General features: G+C 39.5%; 1 protein-coding gene across 1 annotated transcript; it reads right to left on the bottom strand.

Moving 5' to 3' along the window:
* Window positions 1–962: 962 nt before the first annotated feature.
* Window positions 963–18611, bottom strand: LOC140231125 (uncharacterized). Its single transcript, XM_072311276.1, has 17 exons — window positions 18441–18611; window positions 17811–17931; window positions 16964–17130; window positions 16425–16554; window positions 15435–15574; window positions 14260–14389; window positions 13059–13257; window positions 12389–12534; window positions 8259–8468; window positions 7273–7490; window positions 6329–6560; window positions 5762–6035; window positions 5042–5304; window positions 4645–4876; window positions 3191–3288; window positions 2161–2337; window positions 963–1898 (listed from the first exon to the last, which is right to left on the bottom strand). The coding sequence occupies exons 1-17, from the start codon at window positions 18605–18607 to the stop codon at window positions 963–965; spliced, it is 3840 nt and encodes a 1279-aa protein (XP_072167377.1). The 5' UTR covers window positions 18608–18611.
* Window positions 18612–26212: the final 7601 nt, after the last annotated feature.

Here is a 26212-nt window from a genome sequence, read left to right on the forward strand (position 1 = left end):
AGTGCTCTTTTATTATGCGAAAAAAAAAATGAAAATATGTTGAATTTTCTTTACATTTTCTTTATACTGTTGTATTCATATGACATCACAAGCTGTAGAAGTCTCCTCGTCCAGCAGTTCCAACAATTTTTTTTTTTAAATTCATAACTTTTGCATCGATTGTCCAATTTTCCTCAAACTTTCACTGATGTGTTCCACTAATATTGCTGCATTCTCTCAATCCTTATGTTTATGAAGGTGAACTTGTCCGTTAAGATAAGTGATCACATTGTATAATGCATGTTCAACTCTTATGTTACTTTTTGGCATGTTTAATCATAAATAATCTGTTATATGGCGATGTTCAGGTGATTTTCTGCGCACGGGATAATGAAGTGTCCACCATTCAAATTGGCATCATGGTCTAGGACAAAGACAACGGGTAGTAGCTCATGTACATAAGAGCAGTCGAGAACCCCCCCCACACACACACACACACACACACACACATGCAAACACTCACAAACTGGTCGTGCCTAAGCACCCCCTCAAAAAAAAAAAAAAACCCAAAACATCTATAATAGACATGATAAATATACAATAATGACGAAATGGCGAAGAACACTCCCAATAAAGTCCACTATTCGCCCTTTTATCCATCTTGATGAATCTGCAGGCGTTGTTGTTGTTTCCAATTAGAAAAACCAATACTAGTATGCTATTTCAGAAATTTTACAGAAAACTCGAGTGATCACATAGCATAATTCTCAAACAGGAATAGATGTTTGTCAAAACACGATGTCAATCCGTGTACGTGGCCCCCATCTCCATGCGTGGTTTCGTAATTGTTCCTACCGCATCCCTTTCGTGTGTGTCAACTCGAGAGCAAAATACACGTGGACATGCTATTCGTCATAGACACTAGGGAATGATTTCTCTTATTGTTTCTGAACTTCAAGGTTGACGGCTAACGTTGGACGTTTTCAGATGATCAGACAAAGCGAGGATTTCCTTTGTTTCCTTCCTGACGAAGGGCGGACGTTTTTGCCTGGTGGTTGGCCACCTTTATCACTTTCTTCTTGATTTCTGTTCGTGGCTAGTTGCTCTTCAGGTTGTTCAGTGATGCGTGTGTCTACTTTGTCTTCTCTGCTCTCATCTTGATGCCTGTTTTCAGCTGTTGAAGAAGGATCTGGAATAGTCGACGGCTCTTGCTGAACCAGCGCCATCTGTTGATCGACTCCTTCCATCGGATTGAGTTCCATCTGACCCGTTTCTTCAGACCCACTTGGCGTCTCCGAATCAGATCCATTGAATTCATGAGCATCTCTCTTCGTACAAATATCAGTTTTCATTCCTATGCTTTCCTCATCAAATGGATCCTCTGAATTTGAGCTCTCTCGTTCATCTTCCACTGATGCCAGCTGTGATTCTGGCGTGCTGTTCTCTGGCACTGAAGAATGATTAGAGTTTTCCTCGATTATTTCCATCTGTTCAGTAAGATTTGCTTGATCTGACCTTTCCTGACTGTCCTGCATCTCCCCATTCTGTCTGCGTCTTCCTTCATCAGGCTGTTCCTCTCGACTGACAGTCTCTTTTGTCCTTTCGTCTTCCTCGTGATCAGGGCTCTGGTCCGCTTCCTCCACTCCTGCTTCCGTCTGGAGCGTGGGCTGGACGTGCTCCTTGAGCTTCTGCAGGAGTTCGTCAAACTTTTCGTCGTCAAAGTTGGCCTGACTCGTCTCCTTGGTGAAGTCGATGTAGAGGAGCTGAGTGAAGGTCATACTCATCGGTCCTTCCGGTGGCCATGTCATCTGTTCCATGAGTAAAGGCACGACGGGTTTCCGCAGAGCGTCGGACAGACTCACCTCACGACGACAATTGGCAGAGAGAGCGTACTTCGGTGTGACGCAAGATACAACGACCTGATGGAAAGGGTAACAAAAGAGAGGTAAAAGTTGATGTTAAGGGAGCAATTTTAGTTTCTGAATACAAGAAGTGTCAAAAATAACATACAAGTTGCAAAGAGCATACAATGAAACTATGATTTGCAAATGTGACCCCAAATGATAAATCATCACTTTGAAGATACTAATAAAGTATATTTAGACATAATATTGGCCTTAATATTGTGAGGGGTTATTCTCTAATGTTATATTCTGAAATAATGCTGCCATCGGCACTGACCTTTGCATTTCTGATCCCCTTGTCGATCTTGGAGTAGAGTGGATCCCCACCACCCATTTGGTTGATATCCAGCCAGCAGTGGTAGCCTAAACTGGTGAGCCGCGAGAACAGCTTCTTGATTTCTGGTTGTTTGCCCCATTGGTACGAGATGAAAACGGACGGATGCTCCAAAGGTTCCTGATGAATTAAAAAAAAATGAACACAGAAAGTGAACTCAGGAAAATTACATAATTGATATGCGCTGTAACAAAATAGCAAGCAGGCTTTGGACTGAAGATCAATACCCAAACTCTCAAAAGAATGATCCCTGTAAATCAAGTTCTTTGTTGATCTATATCACATACACTTCTACCTCTCCTATCCGGCCTACCTCTCTCCGGATCTCTCTATTTTCCGGATGTGATCTCGGCGTGATTTTTTTTCAATGTAAGAATTACAGCGAAAGGGGGGGGGGGGTTTCAAACTCAAACAAAACTCCTACACAAACTCACATAAAGTACATTATTATTCCAAACATAATTAACATGCATTCACATCTAACATCTAACATGCATTAGACATTCAATAAATCCCAAATCACCGCAGGAACATGGACAGAAAACTTTTCGTCAAATCAGGGCACGATGCAAGCGATCGTTAATTGAGCAAATTATCAGAGAATTCTGAACGCAGACCAGCTGACGAGGACTGTAGCTACCATTGGGTAGGCAGCTGCGTGTATTAAACATCGAGTCTCCCATATCCGGCCAAATCCATTATCCGGATGAACGCCGGTCCCGACGTGTCCGGATAGGAGAGGTCGGACTGCATAGTTACGAAATTTCAGATGTAAAATGAGTTGTATCGTAGTCAAAGAACCTTTGATTTGTGGCCATGTTGATGCAAATAGAATAAAAAAGCGGCAGTTTATTGGAAAAACGTACTGAGTAATCATAGAGAAGGAATGATTCACACAAAGTAGACATCAGCTAATAGGTGTTGTTTCTTTGCCTATTGATATCGCGTTAAGGACTTGACTCGCTATCCTTACCTGAGTGTTAGTCTTTGGCTGGGTCTGTGATGACGTTTCTTCAACTTTCTTCACGACGGCAGGTTTGTCTTCCACCTGAGGGATCCAGTTACGGTACTCTGTACGGAGATGGAAAAGGAAAACTTAATTTCGATTTTGCATGATATTTGGGATGCATGTCTACTCTCACAGAACATATTAAGCCCAAATCTAGATCATGAGAACATCGCTTATGAAATGGGTGTTCGACATTATCTATTATATACTCCATGCTCGTTAAAAAAATATCAATTATGATGGTAATCATTGTGCTGTGTCTGTAGTAACCTAATTTGTACTGTGACATGACATTTGCTCCTGCGACAATAAAAGTGCTCCCATCTTATTTTCTCCAAAGACTCAGGGTTAGGTGGGGTTCGTGATAGGGTTTTAGGTGTAGTTTCATGTGAGGATTAGAATAAGGGTTAGGGTTATGTTTGCGGGTAGAATTTATTTTCGGCTTATCGTGCAGATATTTTATTAGAGCAGTTTTGTCGCAGGAGCAAATGTCACGGAACCAATTTGTACAATGAGTCTGGACTGCCAAGGTGCAAAATAGTCATCTCGGTAGCTACGGTCTTTTGAACAACAACCCCGACATAAATGAATGAAGTCATAACCACTCTTGCTGCAATTACGTACATGATAATTCATAATAAAGAAAAAAATACAAACGTAAACGATGCTGAAATACAATAAGTTACTCTATGATAATGTACAAGAGAAAGAGAAGGAAAAAGCATTAAAGAAACACAAAGAGTTATGCAAATTCATGATTTTCTTCCGTCGAGATGTTTTTATTGCAACTGATTGACAAATTGCCCTACATCGACGTAAATAAGCACTGAATTGATCAGTGTTAAGTAGTAGCCATGATAAAAAACCATGGGCGTACATACTCGAGCAGGATTTGAACCTACGACCTCCTGATCACCGGACAGGCGTCATCTCCACTAGACCACCGAGCTTTCGCCCGAAAGCAAGTGTTGGTTCTAATCCTTATAGCATGCAGCGGGTACTACTTAACACTGATCAATTCAGTGCTTATTTACGTCGATGTAGGGCAATTTGTCAATCAGTTGCAATAAAAACATCTCGACGGAAGAAAATCATGAATTTGAATAACAAGCAGTACCCGCTGCATGCTATAAGGATTAGAACCAACACTTGCTTTCGGGCGAAAGCTCGGTGGTCTAGTGGAGATGACGCCTGTCCGGTGATCAGGAGGTCGTAGGTTCAAATCCTGCTCGAGTATGTACGCCCATGATTTTTTATCATGGCTACTACTTAAACACTGATCAATTCAGTGCTTATTTACGTCGATGTAGGGCAATTTGTCAATCAGTTGCAACAAAGAGTTATGTGTGTGTGCGTGTGTGGGTATGCAGGTTTGAATCGAAGCTCACTCATCAACGCGGATGAGAAACAACACTCGCCTTCGGTCACCATGGTTTCGTCTGGGTTGACGTGATACGAGATTTGTCCCAGGAGCTCAGAGAACTTGGCGTCATCCCAAAACTTCTCTCCCCTCACGTACTCCTTCTCGTTGTAGAACTGGATGTAAAGAAGCTGAGCGAAGAGCATACTCATTGCGCCCTCTGGGGGCCAAGGAGTCCGATCGATGAGAATCGGTATGATTGGTTTGTTGAGCAGGTTGGCAAGGTTTACCTTGTCAGAAAATGGGCAGAAGAATATTGATTCAGAGCGTGGTCAGTGGATTTTTACGAGTGATAAATGCACATTTCTGTTCCAAGTTTTTGATGAGATTACAATCTGTTCGGCATTTATGAATACAATTAGACGAATAAACCTTGACATACCAGGATTTCTTACCTCCTTGTTGCAGTTCTCCGAACCAGAGTACTTCTCTGTCACCATACAGAGGACCACTTTGGCGGATCGCATCCCCTGACTGATGCGAGCAAAGAGCTGGTCTCCTCCTCCCATCTGACCGATGTCCATCCAGCAGGGGAATCCTGCCATCTCCAGATGTTTTCTGATGGCTTTCACCTCGGGCTGGTGATCCCACTGGTAGCTGAGGAAGATGGCAGGTGGTATCTCGGACTCGTCGGACGGGGCTTGAGGAACCAGCAGTTCTATCAGGGAACATGAGCGGAGAACAATACACCGCAAACTTGTTGTAAGGAAATACCAAGAGCACAGTTTAGAAAGAAAAGACGTCTTGCCAAATGTGCTCCTATACAACAATGATCATGCAGAAAATCACTCTTACATCTTTGCTCAAAGAACAGAACCAATTATCTTTCTATCAACATAATGGCATTGTTGAAGACGTTCCTTCCCTGAGAAAATTCCCACATAACGTCTCCTTGGAATAACGCCGATGAATCAAAAGCAGATCTTCAAGACCATGATGTGCAAAAAGACCCATGCCTTATTACAACCTTTACAGATTATGCGTCAATTTCCAGAAATGAAGACTACTACCTTGAATTGAAATGACTCGGAGAATTGCTTATATTGTCGCTCTTCGTGAGACTGAATCTGAATAACTACATCCACGCTTTTTACCACAGGATTGTATCATTTTACCTGCTTCCTCCAGAGACTGTGTTATGATCTCCGCGGCGTCTGTTCGTCCCATGTCTTCCAGAGCACTCAGGATGGCGTACGTGGCGTCACTACTCTTGTGTGTGGTATACCATTCGGCCAAGATAGCCATTGTCGGATCGGGGGACAGGGCCCAGTTACGGATATCCTCACCCGAGTATCCGAGTCGAACTGCAAGAAACCGCCAGTCATGCTCATGCTCCGGATTGAGGAGTTTGGAGACATCGCGGGACCACGTTGGCGCGTTGGTGATCGTCTGAAGAAAAAAAAAGTAATCATGTTTGGATCACGTAGTATAAGAGTTTCCGAATATTCGCTTTCAATCAATCAAAACTTTCAACTTTGAACGTGTTTGTCATCATTGTTTACAGTTTTGTGAGCTTGATTGCAGGCTTCCATGATCATGTAGATATTGAGCTCCTATATACTGCATTTCTAATCCACTTGCGTTCTTTACCTATACAGACAGTATACTCGGAACCTATCAAAGGATTCATTTGTCTATAGATCCCTTTGGATTTTTCACTCCCCGTGATCGGGTATACTCACTTTGCGATCGATCTCTTCGACTTTCTCAACCGTTTCGTCTACGACCTCCTTCAGTTCCTCCAGCTTCTCTCCCTGTTCGTGGACCTCGTTCTTTACGTTCTCGATGTCGTCACCCTGCTGCTTCACCGTTTCGTCCAGTACCTTGACGTCGTTTTCCGTGTTCGTCACACGTGAATCCAGCTTGTCGATGTCCTCTCGCTGCTCGGAAACATTTTCGCTGAGCCCATGCAGGCTACAGAAACAAGGTGAATATCACATATAATAGGTACACGAGCAGAGCCATGACGAATAGCACGCGAGAGGGAGTGAATTAACGATCAGTTTACCTGAACAAAGTAAGCCTACATACAGCACCCGCACAGACACAAGTCCACGCATCTAAGAATACTATGACAGAGTAAGTCTGATCCAGTAATTTTGCAGGCTGGTTAATTTGTTCGGTGTCAATTCTTTTAAAAAAATATCTTTTTTTAAACCTAAACTTTTGTTGATTTTACTAATACAATGTCCTTATAATAATATTTGCGATGCAATGTCATTTTCGCAGAGAATGACATTCAATTAACGGAAAGTTACCATTATGATTTATGAACAAAACGAAATTAAAAGACTCCATAAAAGTGATGATTACACAAAAATTACATCAAATTACATCAAATTTCACGACATGTACAACGGAATGTCCACAATCGAAATGACTGAAAAACTGAAAATCGAAAATTTGATCGAAAATCGGAATGTACGACGGTTCGGATGACGGCCGAATAATTTTCATGGAACCGTTTAGTATTTACATCTACCGCGCCATCAGTATCACAATCATATTTGCCCACAACACAATTCAAAGTGTACTTATAGTTCGTTAATATAAAGTCGTGGTATCACCACTACGGTTCAGCATAAGTCATGGTTGATTAGCCACAACTGATATAAAAGTAACGTACGTGATGTCGTCCAGGAAATCCAGCATCATCTGTACGACTTCCGGTATACCTGACTGGGGGTAGGTCTTCAGTTTCTCGATCTCTGGTCGATATGGCTCCAGGGACGTCTTGTACGCCTGACCCAGCCGCTTGGCTTCCATTAGGATCACACCAGTCCACATCGGGTTGGCGTCAGGCAACCTCCCGAAGAGAATCTGAAGACATTGGTCTGCTTGTTGCTGCACAAGATTGCAATCAGTGGTAACCAAAAATGAGCTCATGTCTTTTTTTTTGTCCAGGAATTTCTTCAAGAAGCGATGCAGCAATGAAAGTCATATTCAAATGATTTTAATTTCATCATCACTTGACCAAGAAACAGACAATACAGTACAGCAGTACAAAATACACTGAAAAATTACGTCTAAGAATGACAGTATGTCTTCAGATTAAAAGGGGAAAATGAACATCAACCAAAACTATTCTTTATTCATTGTTTGAGAGATTGGATTATTATTCTGTTTGGTTTTGTTCATTTACATTAATGCTAGCCATGCAGAAGAGGAGATCGTTGTTCCAGTAGTGCATTTTCATTTACACAACAGCAGATTACCTTTATCATCACCACCTCAATATTGTGAGTCATTCGAGAAGTACATACCCTAAAACAACGATGTTCTGACTTTCAATTTCGGGGAAAGCCGATTATTTATCGATAACAATTCAAGCGTAATCTCATCAATTTATTTCATGGTCTGGGTACCGAGGCGTTAAGGAACAAAGAACACATTTTTAAACCTAATTCATTTCTGCCTCAATTTTTTTTTTGTTTTTGTATTGAAGTTACAAATGAAATGAAACTTCTCTCACGTCCGTATGATTATAAACGAGAGTTTTCACATGATTAGCTAATTTTCTTCTTTCGTTTATGCACAAACACTTCAATTGTAAACATTTCAGAAGGTACCCGCTTTTAAGGATATAGAATGATATACTCATTCACTAATTACCTTACTGACACGGCCAATGTTCGCTATCATTTTGGACGCTGACGTCACTGTCATTGGTAATTTTTCCCATGTCTTCAGACAGAAGTCCAGATGTTTGACGAACCTCTCTGGGCAGTGGACCGAGAGCTGGGCAAGGGTCATGAAGCTGATTGGAGTTAGGGTCAAGTCACTGATGTCGTCGATCATGACGTCAACGTGGTCTTCCAGGGCCTGGACATTTCACAGGACGTTAACAGAGAACGCAAATGATAATAATGATGATTATAAGCATCATTAATACACATCATTAATAGAGCCCTAATTACTAAAGTTTCTAAGCGCTAAGCGTCTTGTAAATGAGAACAAGGAAAAGTAGAAATTAGGCGGTGCCTAATATATGTCCCCGCCGGAAGTAGCATTTTGTAGCAAATGTACAATACAGGTCAAAAATCAAGGTCAAAGGTCAAAGAAGTCAAAGGTCAAAATTCTGTGTAGAAGTTCTGAAGCCCTCACCTAGTGCCATCACATAAAGCAAACGGAATTGAAATCGGGTTAGAAATGGCAAAGGAGTAGCATTTTCTAGCAAAATGTACAATACAGGTCAAAAATCAAGGTCAAAGGTCAAAGAAGTCAAAGGTCAAAATTCTGTGTAGAAGTTTTGAAGCCCTCACCTAATGCAATCACATAAAGCAAACAGAATCGAAATCGGGTTAGAAATAGCGAAGGAGTAGCATTTTGTAGTAAAATGTACAATATAGGTCAAAAATCAAGGTCATAGGTCAAAGAAGTCAAAGGTCAAAATTCTGTGTAGAAGTTTTGAAGCCCTCACCTAGTGCCATCACATAAAGCAAACGGAATTGAAATCGGGTTAGAAATGGCGAAGGAGTAGCATTTTGTTGCAAAATGTACAATACAGGTCAAAAATCAAGGTCAAAGGTCAAAGAAGTCAAAGGTCAAAATTCTGTGTCGGAGTTTTGAAGCCCTCACCTAGTGCCATCACATAAAGCAAACGGAATCGAAATCGGGTTAGAAATGGCGAAGGAGTAGCATTTTGTAGCCAATGTACAATATAGGTCAAAAATCAAGGTCAAAGGTCAAAGAAGTCAAAGGTCAAAATTCTGTGTAGAAGTTTTGAAGCCCTCACCTAGTGCCATCACATAAAGCAAACGGAATCGAAATCGGGTTAGAAATGGCGAAGGAGTAGCATTTTGTAGCAAAATGTACAATACAGGTCAAAAATCAAGGTCAAAGGTCAAAGAAGTCAAAGGTCAAAATTCTGTGTAGAAGTTTTGAAGCCCTCACCTAGTGCCATCACATAAAGCAAACGGAATTGAAATCGGGTTAGAAATGGCGAAGGAGTAGCATTTTGTTGCAAAATGTACAATACAGGTCAAAAGTCAAGGTCAAAGGTCAAAGAAGTCAAAGGTCAAAATTCTGTGTAGAAGTTTTGAAGCCCTTACCTAGTGCCATCACATAAAGCAAACGGAATCGAAATCGGGTTAGAAATGGCGAAGGAGTAGCATTTTGTAGCCAATGTACAATATAGGTCAAAAATCAAGGTCAAAGGTCAAAGAAGTCAAAGGTCAAAATTCTGTGTAGAAGTTTTGAAGCCCTCACCTAGTGCCATCACATAAAGCAAACGGAATCGAAATCGGGTTAGAAATGGCGAAGGAGTAGCATTTTGTAGCAAAATGTACAATACAGGTCAAAAATCAAGGTCAAAGGTCAAAGAAGTCAAAGGTCAAAATTCTGTGTAGAAGTTTTGAAGCCCTCACCTAGTGCCATCACATAAAGCAAACGGAATCGAAATCGGGTTAGAAATGGCGAAGGAGTAGCATTTTGTAGCCAATGTACAATATAGGTCAAAAATCAAGGTCAAAGGTCAAAGAAGTCAAAGGTCAAAATTCTGTGTAGAAGTTTTGAAGCCCTCACCTAATGCAATCACATAAAGCAAACGGAATCGAAATCGGGTTAGAAATAGCGAAGGAGTAGCATTTTGTAGCAAAATGTACAATACAGGGCAAAAATCAAGGTCAAAGGTCAAAGAAGTCAAAGGTCAAAATTCTGTGAAGAAGTTTTGAAGCCCTCACCTAGTGCCATCACATAAAGCAAACGGAATTGAAATCGGGTTAGAAATGGTGAAGGAGTAGCATTTTGTAGCCAACGTACAATATAGGTAAAAAATCAAGGTCAAAGGTCAAAGAAGTCAAAGGTCAAAATTCTGTGTAGAAGTTTTGAAGCCCTCACCTAATGCAATCACATAAAGCAAACGGAATCGAAATCGGGGTCAAAGGTCAAAGAAGTCAAAGGTCAAAATTCTGTGTAGAAGTTTTGAAGCCCTCACCTAGTGCCATCACATAAAGCAAACGGAATCGAAATCGGGTTAGAAATGGCGAAGGAGTAGCATTTTGTAGCCAATGTACAATATAGGTCAAAAATCAAGGTCAAAGGTCAAAGAAGTCAAAGGTCAAAATTCTGTGTAGAAGTTTTGAAGCCCTCACCTAATGCAATCACATAAAGCAAACGGAATCGAAATCGGGTTAGAAATAGCGAAGGAGTAGCATTTTGTAGCAAAATGTACAATACAGGTCAAAAATCAAGGTCAAAGGTCAAAGAAGTCAAAGGTCAAAATTCTGTGAAGAAGTTTTGAAGCCCTCACCTAGTGCCATCACATAAAGCAAACGGAATTGAAATCGGGTTAGAAATGGTGAAGGAGTAGCATTTTGTAGCCAACGTACAATATAGGTAAAAAATCAAGGTCAAAGGTCAAAGAAGTCAAAGGTCAAAATTCTGTGTAGAAGTTTTGAAGCCCTCACCTAATGCAATCACATAAAGCAAACGGAATCGAAATCGGGGTCAAAGGTCAAAGAAGTCAAAGGTCAAAATTCTGTGTAGAAGTTTTGAAGCCCTCACCTAGTGCCATCACATGAAACAAACGGAATCGAAATCGGGTTAGAAATGGCGAAGGAGTAGCATTTTGAAGCAAAATGTACAATATAGGTCAAAGGTCAAGGTCAAAGGTCACAACTGAAATTCTGTGAAGAAGTTTCAAAGCTCCCATGTAGTGCTATCATATAGAGCAAACAGAATCAAAATCGGCTCATAAATGACAGAGAAGTAGCAAATTAAACATTTTGATCACACACGGACGCACACACGGACGGACAGACAGACGGACGGACGGACGGACACACAAACACACACACGTACGGAGCCCGTTTCATAGTCTCCTGCTCGAACTCGTTCGGCGGGGACAAAAATTAGAAAGGAGAAATTAAGTCATGAAGTAAATAGTAAGATGGAACAACATACATAATACACATTACAAACAATGTAAATTATAACTTAAGGAACGAACATAACTTATATATGATAAAAAATACAAATTACAGGTCTTGAGTGAACAGATAAGTTTTGAGTAATATTCTGAAAGAGTCTACTGTAAGAGCTTCGCGGACGTGGATGGGTAAGTTGTTTCAGAGTGTAGGTGCGATAGCGCTGAAGGTGCGGTCACCATAATCAAATCAAATCAGAATACATTAGTTTCTTTTTCTCTCGAAAGAATTCCGAACAAGACTCGTATGATTATTCGTTGTCATGCTAATGGTGCCTTTCCCTGTGTTGAACTACTCAACAAAGAAATTCAACAATTAGAAGTTAGTATGGTCAATTGCATTCATGAATGCATAGAGATTGACGGGGTTGTAGTGGGCCGCAAGTATCGGTGATTTTGATGATTAGATTGGCCATTCACCGTCATTAGTTATACATTCCAAACGCTGAGTAGAATTCGGCCGAAAGTGCGAGTGTAAAACTGTACTATGATACTGTGAGACTCAAACTACAGTACAGTATAATGCGGTTATTCGCACTCTTGTATAATGCTTCATTCAAGCTCACTGCAGGTTTTTCAAAGCAGGCCTACTCTCCCCTACCGCACTACCACACTACTTCTAACTAAAATGACTATGAAACGAATACATATTTTAATTCTGTAGAATAATTAAAGATCCATCTGAAAGGCATGAAAAATAGAAATGTGATATAAAACTTCAAAAGTGCAGAAGAAAATACGCGAAACGTGCAGAATAACAATCATCATGGATAATTAGTGGGGGGGGGGGGGGAGGACAGGCGTGCGGGGTACATACTTCCGGACTCTGTTGAACCACGTCATTGAAGAGCATGTAAATGGAGACCTTCTCTTGAATGGTCAGATCATCCAGGAGCTCAATGAGACGGTCCAGTTGAGACATTATCACTTCCGGGTTATATTGGTATATTCCCTTCAAAGCGCCTGCGAGTTCAGTGAGAAGACGATGTGCGGTTCAAGTAAAAGGTAAGTTGCAATTCGGCCATCAAGAGTATACATGAACACTCTGATAATAGGCGATACACATAATGCTTGGTTGTCCTTGGTCTCAACTCTCATGGGCGCATAGTATTACTAATCGCTTCTGGAAAGAAATGATGCAAATACCAATATCACTTTGATGCAAATACCCCTTTGGCCCTGGATGAGTGCAGAGAAGGAAAAGAATTGCCGTACATGGCACATCTCGAATCATCAGTATAATAATCATTAATTTGTATAGGCTAGGCATATTGTTATTTTAATGTACTTAATAGGAATTGAAAATAGCATTTTCCAAACAGTTAGTATTGACAACATCGCTTATAACTAGTATTACGTTGCGTTGCAGATGAAAGTTTACTGGGCTTTTAGTCTGCCTCAAAAATTCTAAGAGATTCTGAAACCCAGTAGCACTGCCTTAACCAGGTTCATGCTCTGATGTACCAGTTTACCGGGTTATCACTCACATCCAACAGACGATCGTTCGCATCGGCCGTCTATGAAGGCTTCTATAATTTCTTTGCCGTAGGGGGCGAGCATCTCCCCGTGCTGAAAGAGATGCGATACGAGGAACCCGACGCTGCATCTGATATCGGACAGTTCACTGGACAGCAAACTCATGGCGTAGGGAAACAAGTCCTTGATCACCTTTGGCTTGCCGCTGTTCTGGAGAAATATAACCACGAAATATCGATGCTATTGTCATGAAATCAGTCTTGAATGATATATCTATTTGTTATTACTAGGGGCCTAACGTGGGAAGGCGTTAAATGACTTTGAGATAGAGACATTTTCTACATTGCCTTTTTATGTTTTTTTCAGAACTTAAGTATTATATTATTAAGCTCTTAGTAGAAGGTTACTATTCGGGAAATATCTAGGATATCAATCACATTGTTATCTAATCAAAACGTCATAAAAATCACCAATTTGCATCATGACACACCACAAATCATTTGGTAGCTTTGCGCTATATTTATAGTTGAGACTACGAAAAAAAAACCCAACAACACAAAAAACACTCTACTACCGTACTGTACCTATTAAATACGACTGCACTACTCACTACTGTGCAATACTACGAACAAAGACTATAGTACTCGCGCTATCCATTATGACTAAGACTATACTGCTGTACAAAACGATGAATTAAGACTGAACTACTGAATTAAGATGAACAGATGCAAACTCCCTTCGAAGAGGCAATGTTATAAGAGAGAGCATAAGATACTTTGTTTACCCGTCAATTTGTTGGATTGACTTTATGTGTTTATCTTACTTTAGCCCTGCGTAATTAACATTTTCAACAAAATCATCCACTTACATATAGACTTCTTTCATACTCATTCTAAACGAGAACAAAATACATAGCTAACGCGCAGATGAGATTATTTTGTTTAGAATGCATTGGAATGTATCTGATGATAACATATTAAGTACGCAGCAAAAAGACGTAACCTTCAAGTTCAGAAGAAAAAAAGATCTAACTACGTATATACTTTGTAACGTCAACGCATGGATAAAAAAAGAGTTTTTTTTTAAGGCACAGGACGGCGTGTATGAGAATGGCTCATCAAATATCAAAATTACAATAAAACTATACGGCAAGCATTCAGTCAGTCCATAACCAACAGAAATGAACTTCATAGTTAAGACTATTTCACAAACCTTTAGAATGAAGTTGTGGATGATATTATGCACGATTTTCCCGTAAGTTGAGAAAGGTCGCTCGTCTCCTTCCAGCTCGTGTTGAAGACAGAATTCCATGATGGCTTTCAAGTGTTCCGTGCTAGACTTCCTACGGATGAGAAAACGGTGGCAGATATATGACTTGGTGGCAGATATTATGTTCGCTTTGTCATATGAATTTAAATTTTTGAAAGCAGTAGCCAAACAACAGAAACAATAGAAATATATTGTATATAACCCAGTTGTCAAATGCGTTATACATCTTACATTTTAAAGAAAAGAAGCATTATAATGATGATATTGATAATAATGATAATAATAGCAATGATGATGATAATGATGATAATGATAATAACAACAACAGTGATAACGATGATATACGATTTTTCATTCAATATTGTATTGTTTCCAGACTCATCCTTAAAGAAGAAAAAAAAAACCAACTTAACCATGAAATTCGTTATTCGCCTACGCATTTTGGTCATGCATTTTTTGCACATTGATTAAAGAAGTTAACGCTTTTGTCATTCAATTAATTAAAAAGGCAGAGGGGAGCATTCAAATTTGCCACCGACACCGGAAAGGATTCATAGTCCCACACGGCCATTCGAATGCTGTAAACCCATTCAATTTCGCATGCATTTTAGGTACAAAGTAGTTTACTTTTTATTTATAATTATCATCATCATCGATGCAGGCGCTATCTTCACGGGCTTTGAAACATCCTAAAATCCTTTTCTTTTTTTTTTCTAAGTCTCGTCGGTAAAATCGGAGGAAAGAAAGGACATCGAGACACTCTATCAAAGATGACGAGAATATATGTGCCAACTTCAAAACATTCTATAGTAGGACCTACCTCACGAATAGAATCACCAATACTTACAGAAGTTTTGAAAATAAGTTTCGTGTTACTTGGATTATGACGACACAAAACGATTTCACTTGTTGAAATTGAAACTTATCGCTTCTTTTGCGCTTATGACGTCATTTGCGCTGATCTGCCAACTGAAACTAAAGGCTCTCGCGATATAACTTTGATCAACATTTTGGCTAGTTTGGTAACAGTATGTTACATGAATTTGTGTATGTATGTATGTGTGTGTGTGTGTGTGTGTGTGTGTGTGTGTTAGTAAGCGTGTGATTTAAATGTATACCCTGTGACTTCCATCATGCCGTGTCTGGTGACGTAATCAGCGACGTTCATGTGATCGAAATTTTGAGCGAAGTTGGCGGATTTTCCTCGGATCCATCGATTGAATTCTTCCAGAACGGCTGGCATCTGTTTCTCGCATCCCTATAAGGAAACAAGTGAAGACTGACCTTTGACATTTGTCACAGCTAGTGACAAAATAGTGACTATTATTAATAATGGCAAAGATAGTCCAGATAACAACTATTGTGATGACGTCACATGACGACGATGGGGATAATAACGACAGTATTAGTAATGGTTACCATGCATTGCCATTAACATACCAATAACATAAGTTGTTACTAACTTTAACAGAGATGATGATGATGACAACAAAACAATGATAACATCTTTACTGATTATCCACAAGTAAAATCAGAAAAAATATTAGCAATAAGAATGGTGCTAATCAACACATGCAGTATCATTGTTATTCTTATCAGTTCATGTATCACTACTGCCTAGTATTGTTATCATTATTCAATTATTAGTCTATATGATGAAAGGACAATATCTCTCAGTATACCTCTAAATGACCCAGCAATAAGAATTCCTAATCTTTACATCGCATCTAAGAAAAGTTGTACATAGATTTATTAACTGAACATAAAGTAATGAAAGCAAAGCGTCACGGGAGGAACGCTACGATCTCCTTTTCTCTTTAATGGTAATGATATGAAGGTCACTTGTGGTCTTTCGGCTTTAAATTTCAGAGGAGAAATTAATTGTTGAATGAAGGTTTTGAAAGGGGAAACACCCGAATTTTGTTTTTAGAGAGAACAGATTCAAAGGACATAGTGGAAAAAGGACAATCAGGATAGAGGGCACTCAAAGAAGCAAAAAAAAAAAAAAACAAAAAAAAAAACAACAAACAAACAAACCAAACAAACAAACAAACAAACAAACAAGCAGACAGACAGACAGACAAGCAAACACCAAAACAGTGTATTACCTCCCAGCTGATGTCGCTGGCTTCGAGAACAGCATAGGCAACTACCATGTGCATTGGAGTGGCGCTCTTCAAACATGACGTCACGAGGGAAGCGAAATGACCGTTGACCTTCCTCATGATCTTGTCACGACTGAAAAACAAAAACCCATAAATACGGTATACTTATCAAGAATTAGAGGTAAATCAGAATGATCATCAACGGACCCTCGGATCAATTATTGTTGCCTATAGTGTCAACAATGATTTTTATGGGGGCATATTTATTTGAAACAATTTTTGACTCATTATTGTGAAGAAAATCAGTCACGGGGGGTGCAGTAAGGAGAAAAGTTTATGAAACAACACCAAATATTGCATCAAATATAGCTACAGTGTATGAACTCTGTGCGGTGAGATATATTTTGACATCATAACGGAGATACAGTGAAAACGAAATTGCACGCCGTTTGAACCCTAAGGTAATTCTTTATCTTCTTGGATATCTTTCTTGCCATTTCATCGTCTCACTTTTTAGCCTCACCACACCCTGGCATGCTCACCTGCAAGCTTCGATCATGGTCGATATGGCTCTAACGAGGGCTCTTCCTAAGTGTGACCCAGAGAGGCGGTTCTTATGCCACTTCCACTCGTTCTTGGTCTCATGGTGCGTCCACCTGATTGGTTCCTGCAAGACCTGACAGATTCTCTGAATCCCATCTTCATGGCCCTAATGAAGACAAAAAGGGGGCGCTGAGAAGAGTGGTTTGACAAATTGGCATGTCAACTTTTTCATTTCTTTTTTTTTCTCACTATAGTGAGGATTAACAGTCTTAACTAATAAGTAACAAAGTTGGTAGGGATAGAACAACTTCATTTCTCATGTTTGCTTTAATAAGTGCATGGATATCATCTAACAAGCAAAATGGATGGTCTTTTATGAAAGTTGCAAAGGAAAAACTGGAATTTATTGTAAAGTTATGCATCAATACTGAAATCGCTTGCAAACCACATAACTCATTTTTTTTTACACATACAAATATCATTGAAATCCGGTATCTCGTTGATGATGTAGCAACTATACAAACCCTCCATTGTTACAGCAATTACCGACCACAGGTGGTACAACCTTGCAATCAGTTTTTGCTGTGATAATTATAATTTATACCTCTCCAATGCAGTGCAAATTTGAGCGTATAGTTAACTGGGATGCTTGTCATTATCACCCCGTCCAGAGCCTTGATTATTATTAAAACACTTTAAATTTCCATAATTTTCTTGTAACATCATGTCCGATGCTGACGAAAAGAAGTATCACGAGTATTTGCTTGGGAAGATACAATATCATGAATTATGTTATCATTCTTTGATTTGATCTCATCAAAGAAACAAATACGTTGCCATAGTTACCTTCCAATTGACGAGTTTTTTCTCTCTCAGGATATCATAGGCCAGGTCGTAGTAAACCATGACCTTGGTTTCAAAGCACGCAACACAGAGGCCAACCAGTAGAGGTTCGTGCTGGTTCTTCCTGTAATGGAAATGGTGTTTGTGGATGTTGAGGGGGGGGGGGGAGGGTGGGAGGAGGGGCATGATGATACCGTATTACAATTATGATGAGATCTTTGCTTATACTTTTATACTCTTATCGCCAGTCGTAGTTTTCATCTGCGCTTTCGAACGAGTCGTTGACAAAACGGTTACTTAGCATAGGATTTGGGGTAGGCCCTATACTTTGCAGGATGAGGATTCCTATATTATACGGACCATTTGGCAAAGTGACGAGGGAAGGATTAGCAGAGGGAAGTATACTTGGTAAAGACTGCTAGGTCATGATTACTGGGTATTCGGTAATTTTGGAGTGTTGAATGTTATTGTATTATCTTGTGGTACTTGAAACTCATCACCAAAGAGCATGAAATTTCTCTTTTCTTTTTGCCTATGATATTGATTAAGGCCATATCCTTTGTTGTACGCATTATATATACATATAGTATGTGTGCGATTTCCCTCGATAAAGAAACTTTTGAAAATTCTCACCGGTCTTTCGCATGCTTCAGAAGACTGTCCCTGATGGCATATTTACACGTTTCCCAGAATTCCTCTTTCCCGCCTCCATCTTGTCTCATTTGTTCAATCACCCGCGGGATGTGTCTCTCGAGGTCTTGAGGCGAGTCGCGGAACTCTTCGGCCAGAGCCACGGACATGGCGCTCTATAGTTCCTGCTTCCGCCACAAGTTCGTCTGCCAGGCATGATGCGACATGTGTTCAAAAATCTTAGTTATGCAGTCATGAAGGTTTGAATATGAGACAGTATTTCGAGAGAAACTGAATAATACTTGTTATGATCCAACAAATTAGCGTGTCGTCCTTGTACGATGGACTCCCGAAGCTTTCCTCAAAGAAACTTGAATAACCCAGTTCGGAGTTAGCTCATGGGCACATTAGCATGAATGACCTTTCTTTTTTCTCAGTCGGTTGGGGACACTTCACTTGTTTTCAGAGCGACATAATGCCAGAGCTTTACGTAACAATTTATGGGATATAGCAATCCTGTTCAAACAAAGAATGAACTTGCGTAGACCAGCATGAGAAGAGTGATTCGTCATTCAACACAGCATTCATTCAATCTCTTTCTATTGATATCGTTAAATACCACTTTTTGCTGTCAGATAGGCCTAGATGTGCTTACAAGTAAGATGGCTAGTAACTGATCAGTGGGAATCAGTGGGAATGCCGGGGGATGATTGTTCTACTCCTTGTGGGATTCATTTAAGAGTACATTATATATCTATTGTTGTGTGAAAATTATTTGCTTCAGAATGGTCTCATAATAAATTATTCAAGTAATGTGCAGTTCAATGTTTCCAGATTAGCATGCCTGTACAGTGTCGGGGCGATCGTTAACGATCGCCCCGACACTGTATTACGAGACACACACACACACACACACACACACACACACACGCACACACACACACACACACACATATATATATATATATATATATATATATATATATATATATATGGATATCCAATCACCTGAGGACAAAAGTAGTCAGGAGTTTGGGAATGGAGTTTCTGGAGATTACTTGGTTTCAAAGTGTCTAATAAAAACTTACCGAGATGTCCTCATGTAAAAATGATTAAAAAGTAAGAAAAATCATTATTGAGATGATATTTGAGAATCACTTTTTTCCCATCTATATGTTGAAAACGATTTGACATGAACTAGCCGTGAATGACGAATATGTATCTTTTTTATGAAGAAATGAAATTAAAACGATAAATGAGGACAATTACAACCATCAAATGAATAACGCAGATTATCAATTAATAGTTATTCGTTAATTCTATCATGCATGCAGCAATAAAGAAGAGGACTGCAATGATGCCGAAATTCGATATTACATTAATTACAATCATACTTAATCTTGATGACGTTCCAGCTACAGTCTGGTTGCATGAGATATATAGCCCTTTTGTTAGTATTATCATGTATTGATTAGGATCCCTATTTAGACGATGAATGCATTGTGAAATTATTACATTGACGTACATGACATGACGTACTACATCAAACCCCGCATTGTCAAGTGCGCAGAAGGCTAATGGAACACACACATGCATACACTATGCATCAAGACAGTATACACGTACACTTGGCATCCGCAGGACAGGCATACAAAGGGTTTGAACATCATCTCGCATACATTGTGCGACTGACGACCAATATTTACCCGTTGCTATAGTGAGCTGACGCCACGCTGTTAAGTTAAAAAAAAATAATGCGAGAAAAGAAGGAAAACGAAAGCATAAATCAATCCTTTTCACAGAACAAAGCGTAGTTGCATTTTTGTTTGCCCTTTTATCCTTTATACGCTGTGATGCCCGCAAGTATGACCATTATCATCTTGATTGTTATGTACACTATCAAAATCGTTATCTATTTTCACGCTTCGCAACGGGTACAAACGAGGAACGAAAAAGATCTCTCTGAATGCATGGGATTGTGATCACAAACATAATGGAAGACAAAAGAAGAACAAAAAAGGAAGAAAACGAAAGCAAAACTCAATCCTCTTCACAGATCTAACCATAGTACCATTTCATTTGCATTCATTTCCTTTCTATGCAGTGATATCCCGCAAGTATGATCATTATCATTCGTTCATTCATTCATTCATCGTGCGTTCATCATCATCATGATGTATTTTTATGCTTCGCAACGGATACAAACGAGGAACGAAAAAGGGGACTTTGACCCCGTTTACAGTGCGAGGCTCGGCCGCGGCCGAGCCGCGGCCGAGCCCAGCCCCGCTTCAGTGTAAACGCGCAAAAGGCCAAATGCGAGGCCAAAATTGGCCTCGCATTTGGCCTCGCTCTGGAGGTGGTCTCGGCCGCGGCCGAGCCGCGGCCGAGCCCGGCCTCTTCTTGATGTAAACGCAAACTGGGCCAAATGCGCGGCCAATTGCGCGGCCAATTTTGGTCTGGCTTCCAAACCCTCTGCCTGTATCTTTCGCTATTCAGGATATTAATCCCCTCAACGTGGAAAACTAGTATAGTTTAAGGTGGTTTTGTCCTGCAAAGGATTTTTTCCTTCGGCAAAGGCCTTTGCCCGAACGGCGACTTCGTCGCCACGGAATTCATTTGGCAAAGGGTCTGAAAACCAGACAATACCAAATTGCGTTTGTTTACAAGCAGAGCGCCACTACGACAAAATATTGAAAGGTTTGAATCAAAAGCGCGGCCGAGCCCAGCAGTGTAAACGGACAAAATTGCGAGGCTCGGCCGCGCAATTGAGGCCGGAATCGGCCGCGGCCGAGCCGCGGCCGAGCCCGGCCCCGCACTGTAAACGGGGTCTTACACTGCATGCATGGATTGTAATCACGAACGTATGTGATATCGCCTTGTGGTAAGCGTATAGTTAACACGTATGCCCTATATGCAGCAGATCAAACATGCCAGAAAGAAAGTAATATATAACAAAATCACAAACAAAAATATCAGAAGCAGCCATTAACACAAAAATGTTGGGCACACCCACACACAAACATAGGCCTACATAATATACACACGTGCACACACGCACGCAAGCACACGCACACACACCCACACACACTTTTTTTACCCACCCACCCATGCCACACACACACACACACACACACACACACACACACACACACACACACGGATGTAGATGTAGATGTAGACGTAGATGTGCTCTATTCACAGTTAATACAGAGCATAATATACGATATGGGAATACTTACCACACCATCACGTTGTACCCTTGTACATGGTTATGACTTTTACACGTACAAGTATACTATAAAATTGCCGTATCAGTCGGTGGCGCTACGAGACTCTCAATTTAAAGCTGTATCCAGTCTGCCTGTTACCCTTTCTCCGTTCTATTGATGATTTTCGCCACATGTGCATTGGTATACAAGTGCGGATGACCAGCCGGCAAAAGGGGTTGTCACCACTATCGTCACCGCGCACAGATGCACGTATATGATTGAAGTAAATATAGAAAAAAAAAAACGAACAAGTTCAGCTCTAGTCCATGATTATGCTTTTTTCTTTTTAATGACGTCGTGACTGATTGCACACAGGTTTTTCTCTGTGCTCGATACGAATCCATTCAACAGTCTGTATACTGTGTCGAGGCTGTACCAATGACACGCTCCGTTTAATGCCATTGTCAGATTGGTATACAGTTCTGCATAATCAAAAGTTAATGTACATGTTGCCTTAAATGCTGGTTAACTCCATCGATTAAGGGCAATGCATGCCAAGACAGTAATAATTGAACATAAAAAGGGATGAATCTGCTCATTTCTGTCTAACACTACACCTATGGTAACAAAAGCAGAAATATAAGTGGTGCTAAGGCATTTAAGGAGAGTGTATAGACACATTTTGTTAAGCTGAAAATTATGATATTCGCAGTCAGTATGCTCATTTAATATTTTGACGTTATTACAAAGTTTTCGAGATTTCTGATGAGCATGAGAATCTTGTCATATACTTTACCTTCCCTGTGTGTTCGAGATGACTCCATACATCACATCATTATTGAACGTGATCGATGGACTTTGATACCGGGTTATTTACTCACACTAATCTTTCATCAGTTCGCCTTCATGAGAGCTACGCCGTCTCCATGGGCCCTAGTAAACAATGGTATATACTCTCATGCTGCACCATGCATGCAGGTTTCCACACCAAGATGAAATGCGTTTGGCAATGGGATACATATTGGAAAAACACAATTAACGTCCGTACGTCAGCTATACGTGAAGGCATTGTACCTGCTCCGTGTGCCGCGCCGTTCACTGCGTTCAATACACGTGTGTTGCGATGTCAACATTTTAAGGGCAGAACATGCCATGGCAACTGTATAGCGATTTGGGATCATTCTCCTTTATTAGTTCATTTTCCGGCAAAATGGTCTTTTCCAGTTTCGCTACAGGTCGATGTCATTAAATGTAAGCATATCTCGTTTTGACAGTCACTATGTGTGTCATTCTCACTTATTCGCAGTCTACATCTCAGTGCAGCAATAATATGGTTGCATGGATCTGCATGTGAATTGAAATCATAGCAAATAATATCAGTGCGAGTATAATTATGGAGTTATCTACATGAATACTTTGATGCGTTGTTCGTTTAATAAGTTTATCGTTTTGTTTTGAGTGTATACTATAGCACGAGTTGTTAGTCTAGCACAATATACACGATTTAGAATACGGAGGCAAAAAAAAAAGAGACCAAACTAAATGTACGAAATAGGCTCCACGGCTTCTCATGTGAATAAAAATCTCAATTTCATAAGTACCACTGCAATGTGATGATTATCAACTATAAGTAAGATACAATGAATTTAATTTTTTTCTCCTGTTGTAGGAGAAAATCAAGTTTATGTCTCAATTCAACTCCAAATACGTTAGACTTAATTTACGAATTTATACGCAGCATTTGAAGCCCTTGAACATACCTACCAATTTTCAAAAAGTTATAAAAGTTTACATTTATTTGAATGTTTTTATCAGATCATTTCATTTAGTAATGTTTTAGTTTCTTTATACTTCTTGGTCACAGTACGTGGTTATTGACGTACTTTGTCATACCTTCAAATTTCTAAATTTCTGCGTAATATTTCATGGTTTATGGTATTATTCTAATATTTTATCAAATAATTGCAATTTCTATGCTTTTCTCTATTTTTGAAACCACTAAACTTCGTTGCCGTTCCACCAAAATGCAATTTTAATGAAACAAAAAAGTTAATGTCGAGCCTTGTATAGTATTATAATCTTATTTGATTATATACAGATGTTTACACCTTTTTTTTTTCTAACACTCACGCTCTCACTCATCATAATGCAATTGTTTAATTCTTAATATTATTATTCCTGTAACTTCGATAGTACTGATTGTTTCATTCTGTTTGTAAAATGTTAAGATATTTCCTATATACTTCCATGAAATATGCTTATAAAAATTACAATAATCTTTGATGATTATTGTTATTGCTGCCATCGTTGTTACAGTCTCTCCCGTGCGTTATAGGTAATGACGTTCTGGTGTGTGTGTGTGTGTGTGTGTGTGTGTGTGTGTCTGTGTGTGTGTGTAAAGCAGTGATAATTTTTTACCATGCGTTGGCTTGAGTTGTATAAGCACGTTGAGGAGCATTAAAAAAAGATAAACCAAGCATTTTTGTTGCCGTGCACGAGGATCACCCGTATGATAGAGCAAAGACATAAAATTCCAGTCTCAACAACTCATTGTTAATTTAGGGCATACAAAGATTATGGAGCGCGCGTGGCAATTTGGAAAAAAAAAAGTGCATTACAGCCAATAAATGCAGCTAAAGAGAAGCTGTGTTTTTCAATATTTTCGAAGGGAAATCCTAATAAAAATGTAACAATATGAATCAAAACAATAGCTTTAAAGATGGCCCTTCCCTTTTGCATTCCTTCCCAAATAGCACAGAACATGATATATTCCACCAGAATGACAAGACTACTGTAAATCTATAACATTTCTGTGATATTTGAAGGTTGTTAGCCGTTAAAATTCAAATAATGCACCACACGCTCACCGTAACGTATTCTGTGTACTAGGCACAGCTGCATCCATTAATCCTCCTGTGGTTGTAATATGATACTTATACTTCGAACAACAGATATGCATGTTAAAGCTGCCAGAAAATAGCTTCTCTTACTTTGTTATCAATGGCAAATAACAACACACCACTTACATTAATTACATGTACAACTACGTGCATCACACAGGTCTGTAAAACTAGACTAGTGTTTAGATTTGTAATTTTTGCGAAGTTCGCAAAAATTATTTAAATCTTAACGGTCAATTTAACTAAACAAATAAAGACCCTCTTGAGTTCAAAATTTACAGGAGTTTTCCAAATAATGTTTTCTTCAATACCTAAGTGTTCTCACCAATTTTTCAAAAATTTACATGCAAAAGGGATTGGCTGTCTTTAACTACGCTTCAAATTATTGGAATAGAGGGTATAGACCTGACTGATTTGTAAATGAATAGGAGAATGATTAATGATATGCTATCTATAGCTCAAACGGACTTTATTATTATAATTATGATGGTCACTATAAACCACGAAACTTCCCATTTGTCAACCCACCTCATAATGTGGTGTTTCTTTCTCTTCTCTTGCATTTTAACCGTGAAAATAGCTGTCACTTCAGAATACATACGTATAGAACAGCAGCCTTAATGATGCTCCTTTACACAATCATCGCAGGAAAAGCTGTAGATTCTCGTGCCACGAGCACCTCCTCACCATGGCAACGAGTAAACATTGGCCACTGAGAGAGGAAAAATAACGTCATTTTATGTCATACATTTGCCGCCATTCACCTCCGACTCGAAATGAGCTTTTGTTATTAGAACACGTCATGCATCATACTACACGTGATAAAACTCTTCTGCACAGGGGCAAATAGGAATTGGATGAACGATATTATTTCCTTAAAAAAAAAACAAAAAAAAACTGTTAGAAATGTGTAAAGGTTACAGACATTTAATCGAAAAATCTAAAGTTAACATAACATCGTTACTCGGACAATCATAATCGTCACAATAATGATATGATTTTGTTCAATATTGTTACAATGATAATTTATGATTGGATCAGGATTAAGATCGTACCTGTGAGCTATGTATATAGATCTCCCTATATGCCTTGAGCGTCTTATCAGGAGAGATTGGCTATATATTGCAAATTCAAACTATTATCGATATCATTACTATGACGACAAGCAGTTATGTATAATCATAACTTTATATCGTACATTGCCATGATAACTAAGTGACGTCATAATTGCAGCTATTTCATAATCATTAACACATATACACACACAACTGGAGATAGAGAGAGAAACAGACTGATAGACAACCAGAGGGGGAAAAATCTGCCAGGGAACTGTTTATCATTGGCTAATTTGAATATTAATTTGCGTTATTTCAGGTGTCAGCGACCAGAGTGTTTTATAGATCACTTAAAATGCATAAATGCAAGTACAGCTGTACAAACTATCTATTCTCCATTGATAGTGCACGTTCAGGGAACGGTAAACATAATGATGCAGGTAATTGGAAAAACACACACACACACACACACACACACACACACAAAATGGGACAAACCATGTAGTTAGGGTGATTCACGCCTGACAAAGCCATGTACACGCGCCGCGTAATCAATTAAAGTGCGGTTTTATGGTAAAAGGACTTGTCCAGTGGCAAATTTGAGATGAAGG

This window comes from Diadema setosum, chromosome 7, assembly GCF_964275005.1.
Source record: "Diadema setosum chromosome 7, eeDiaSeto1, whole genome shotgun sequence".
Classification (NCBI taxonomy): Eukaryota; Metazoa; Echinodermata; class Echinoidea; order Diadematoida; family Diadematidae; genus Diadema; species Diadema setosum.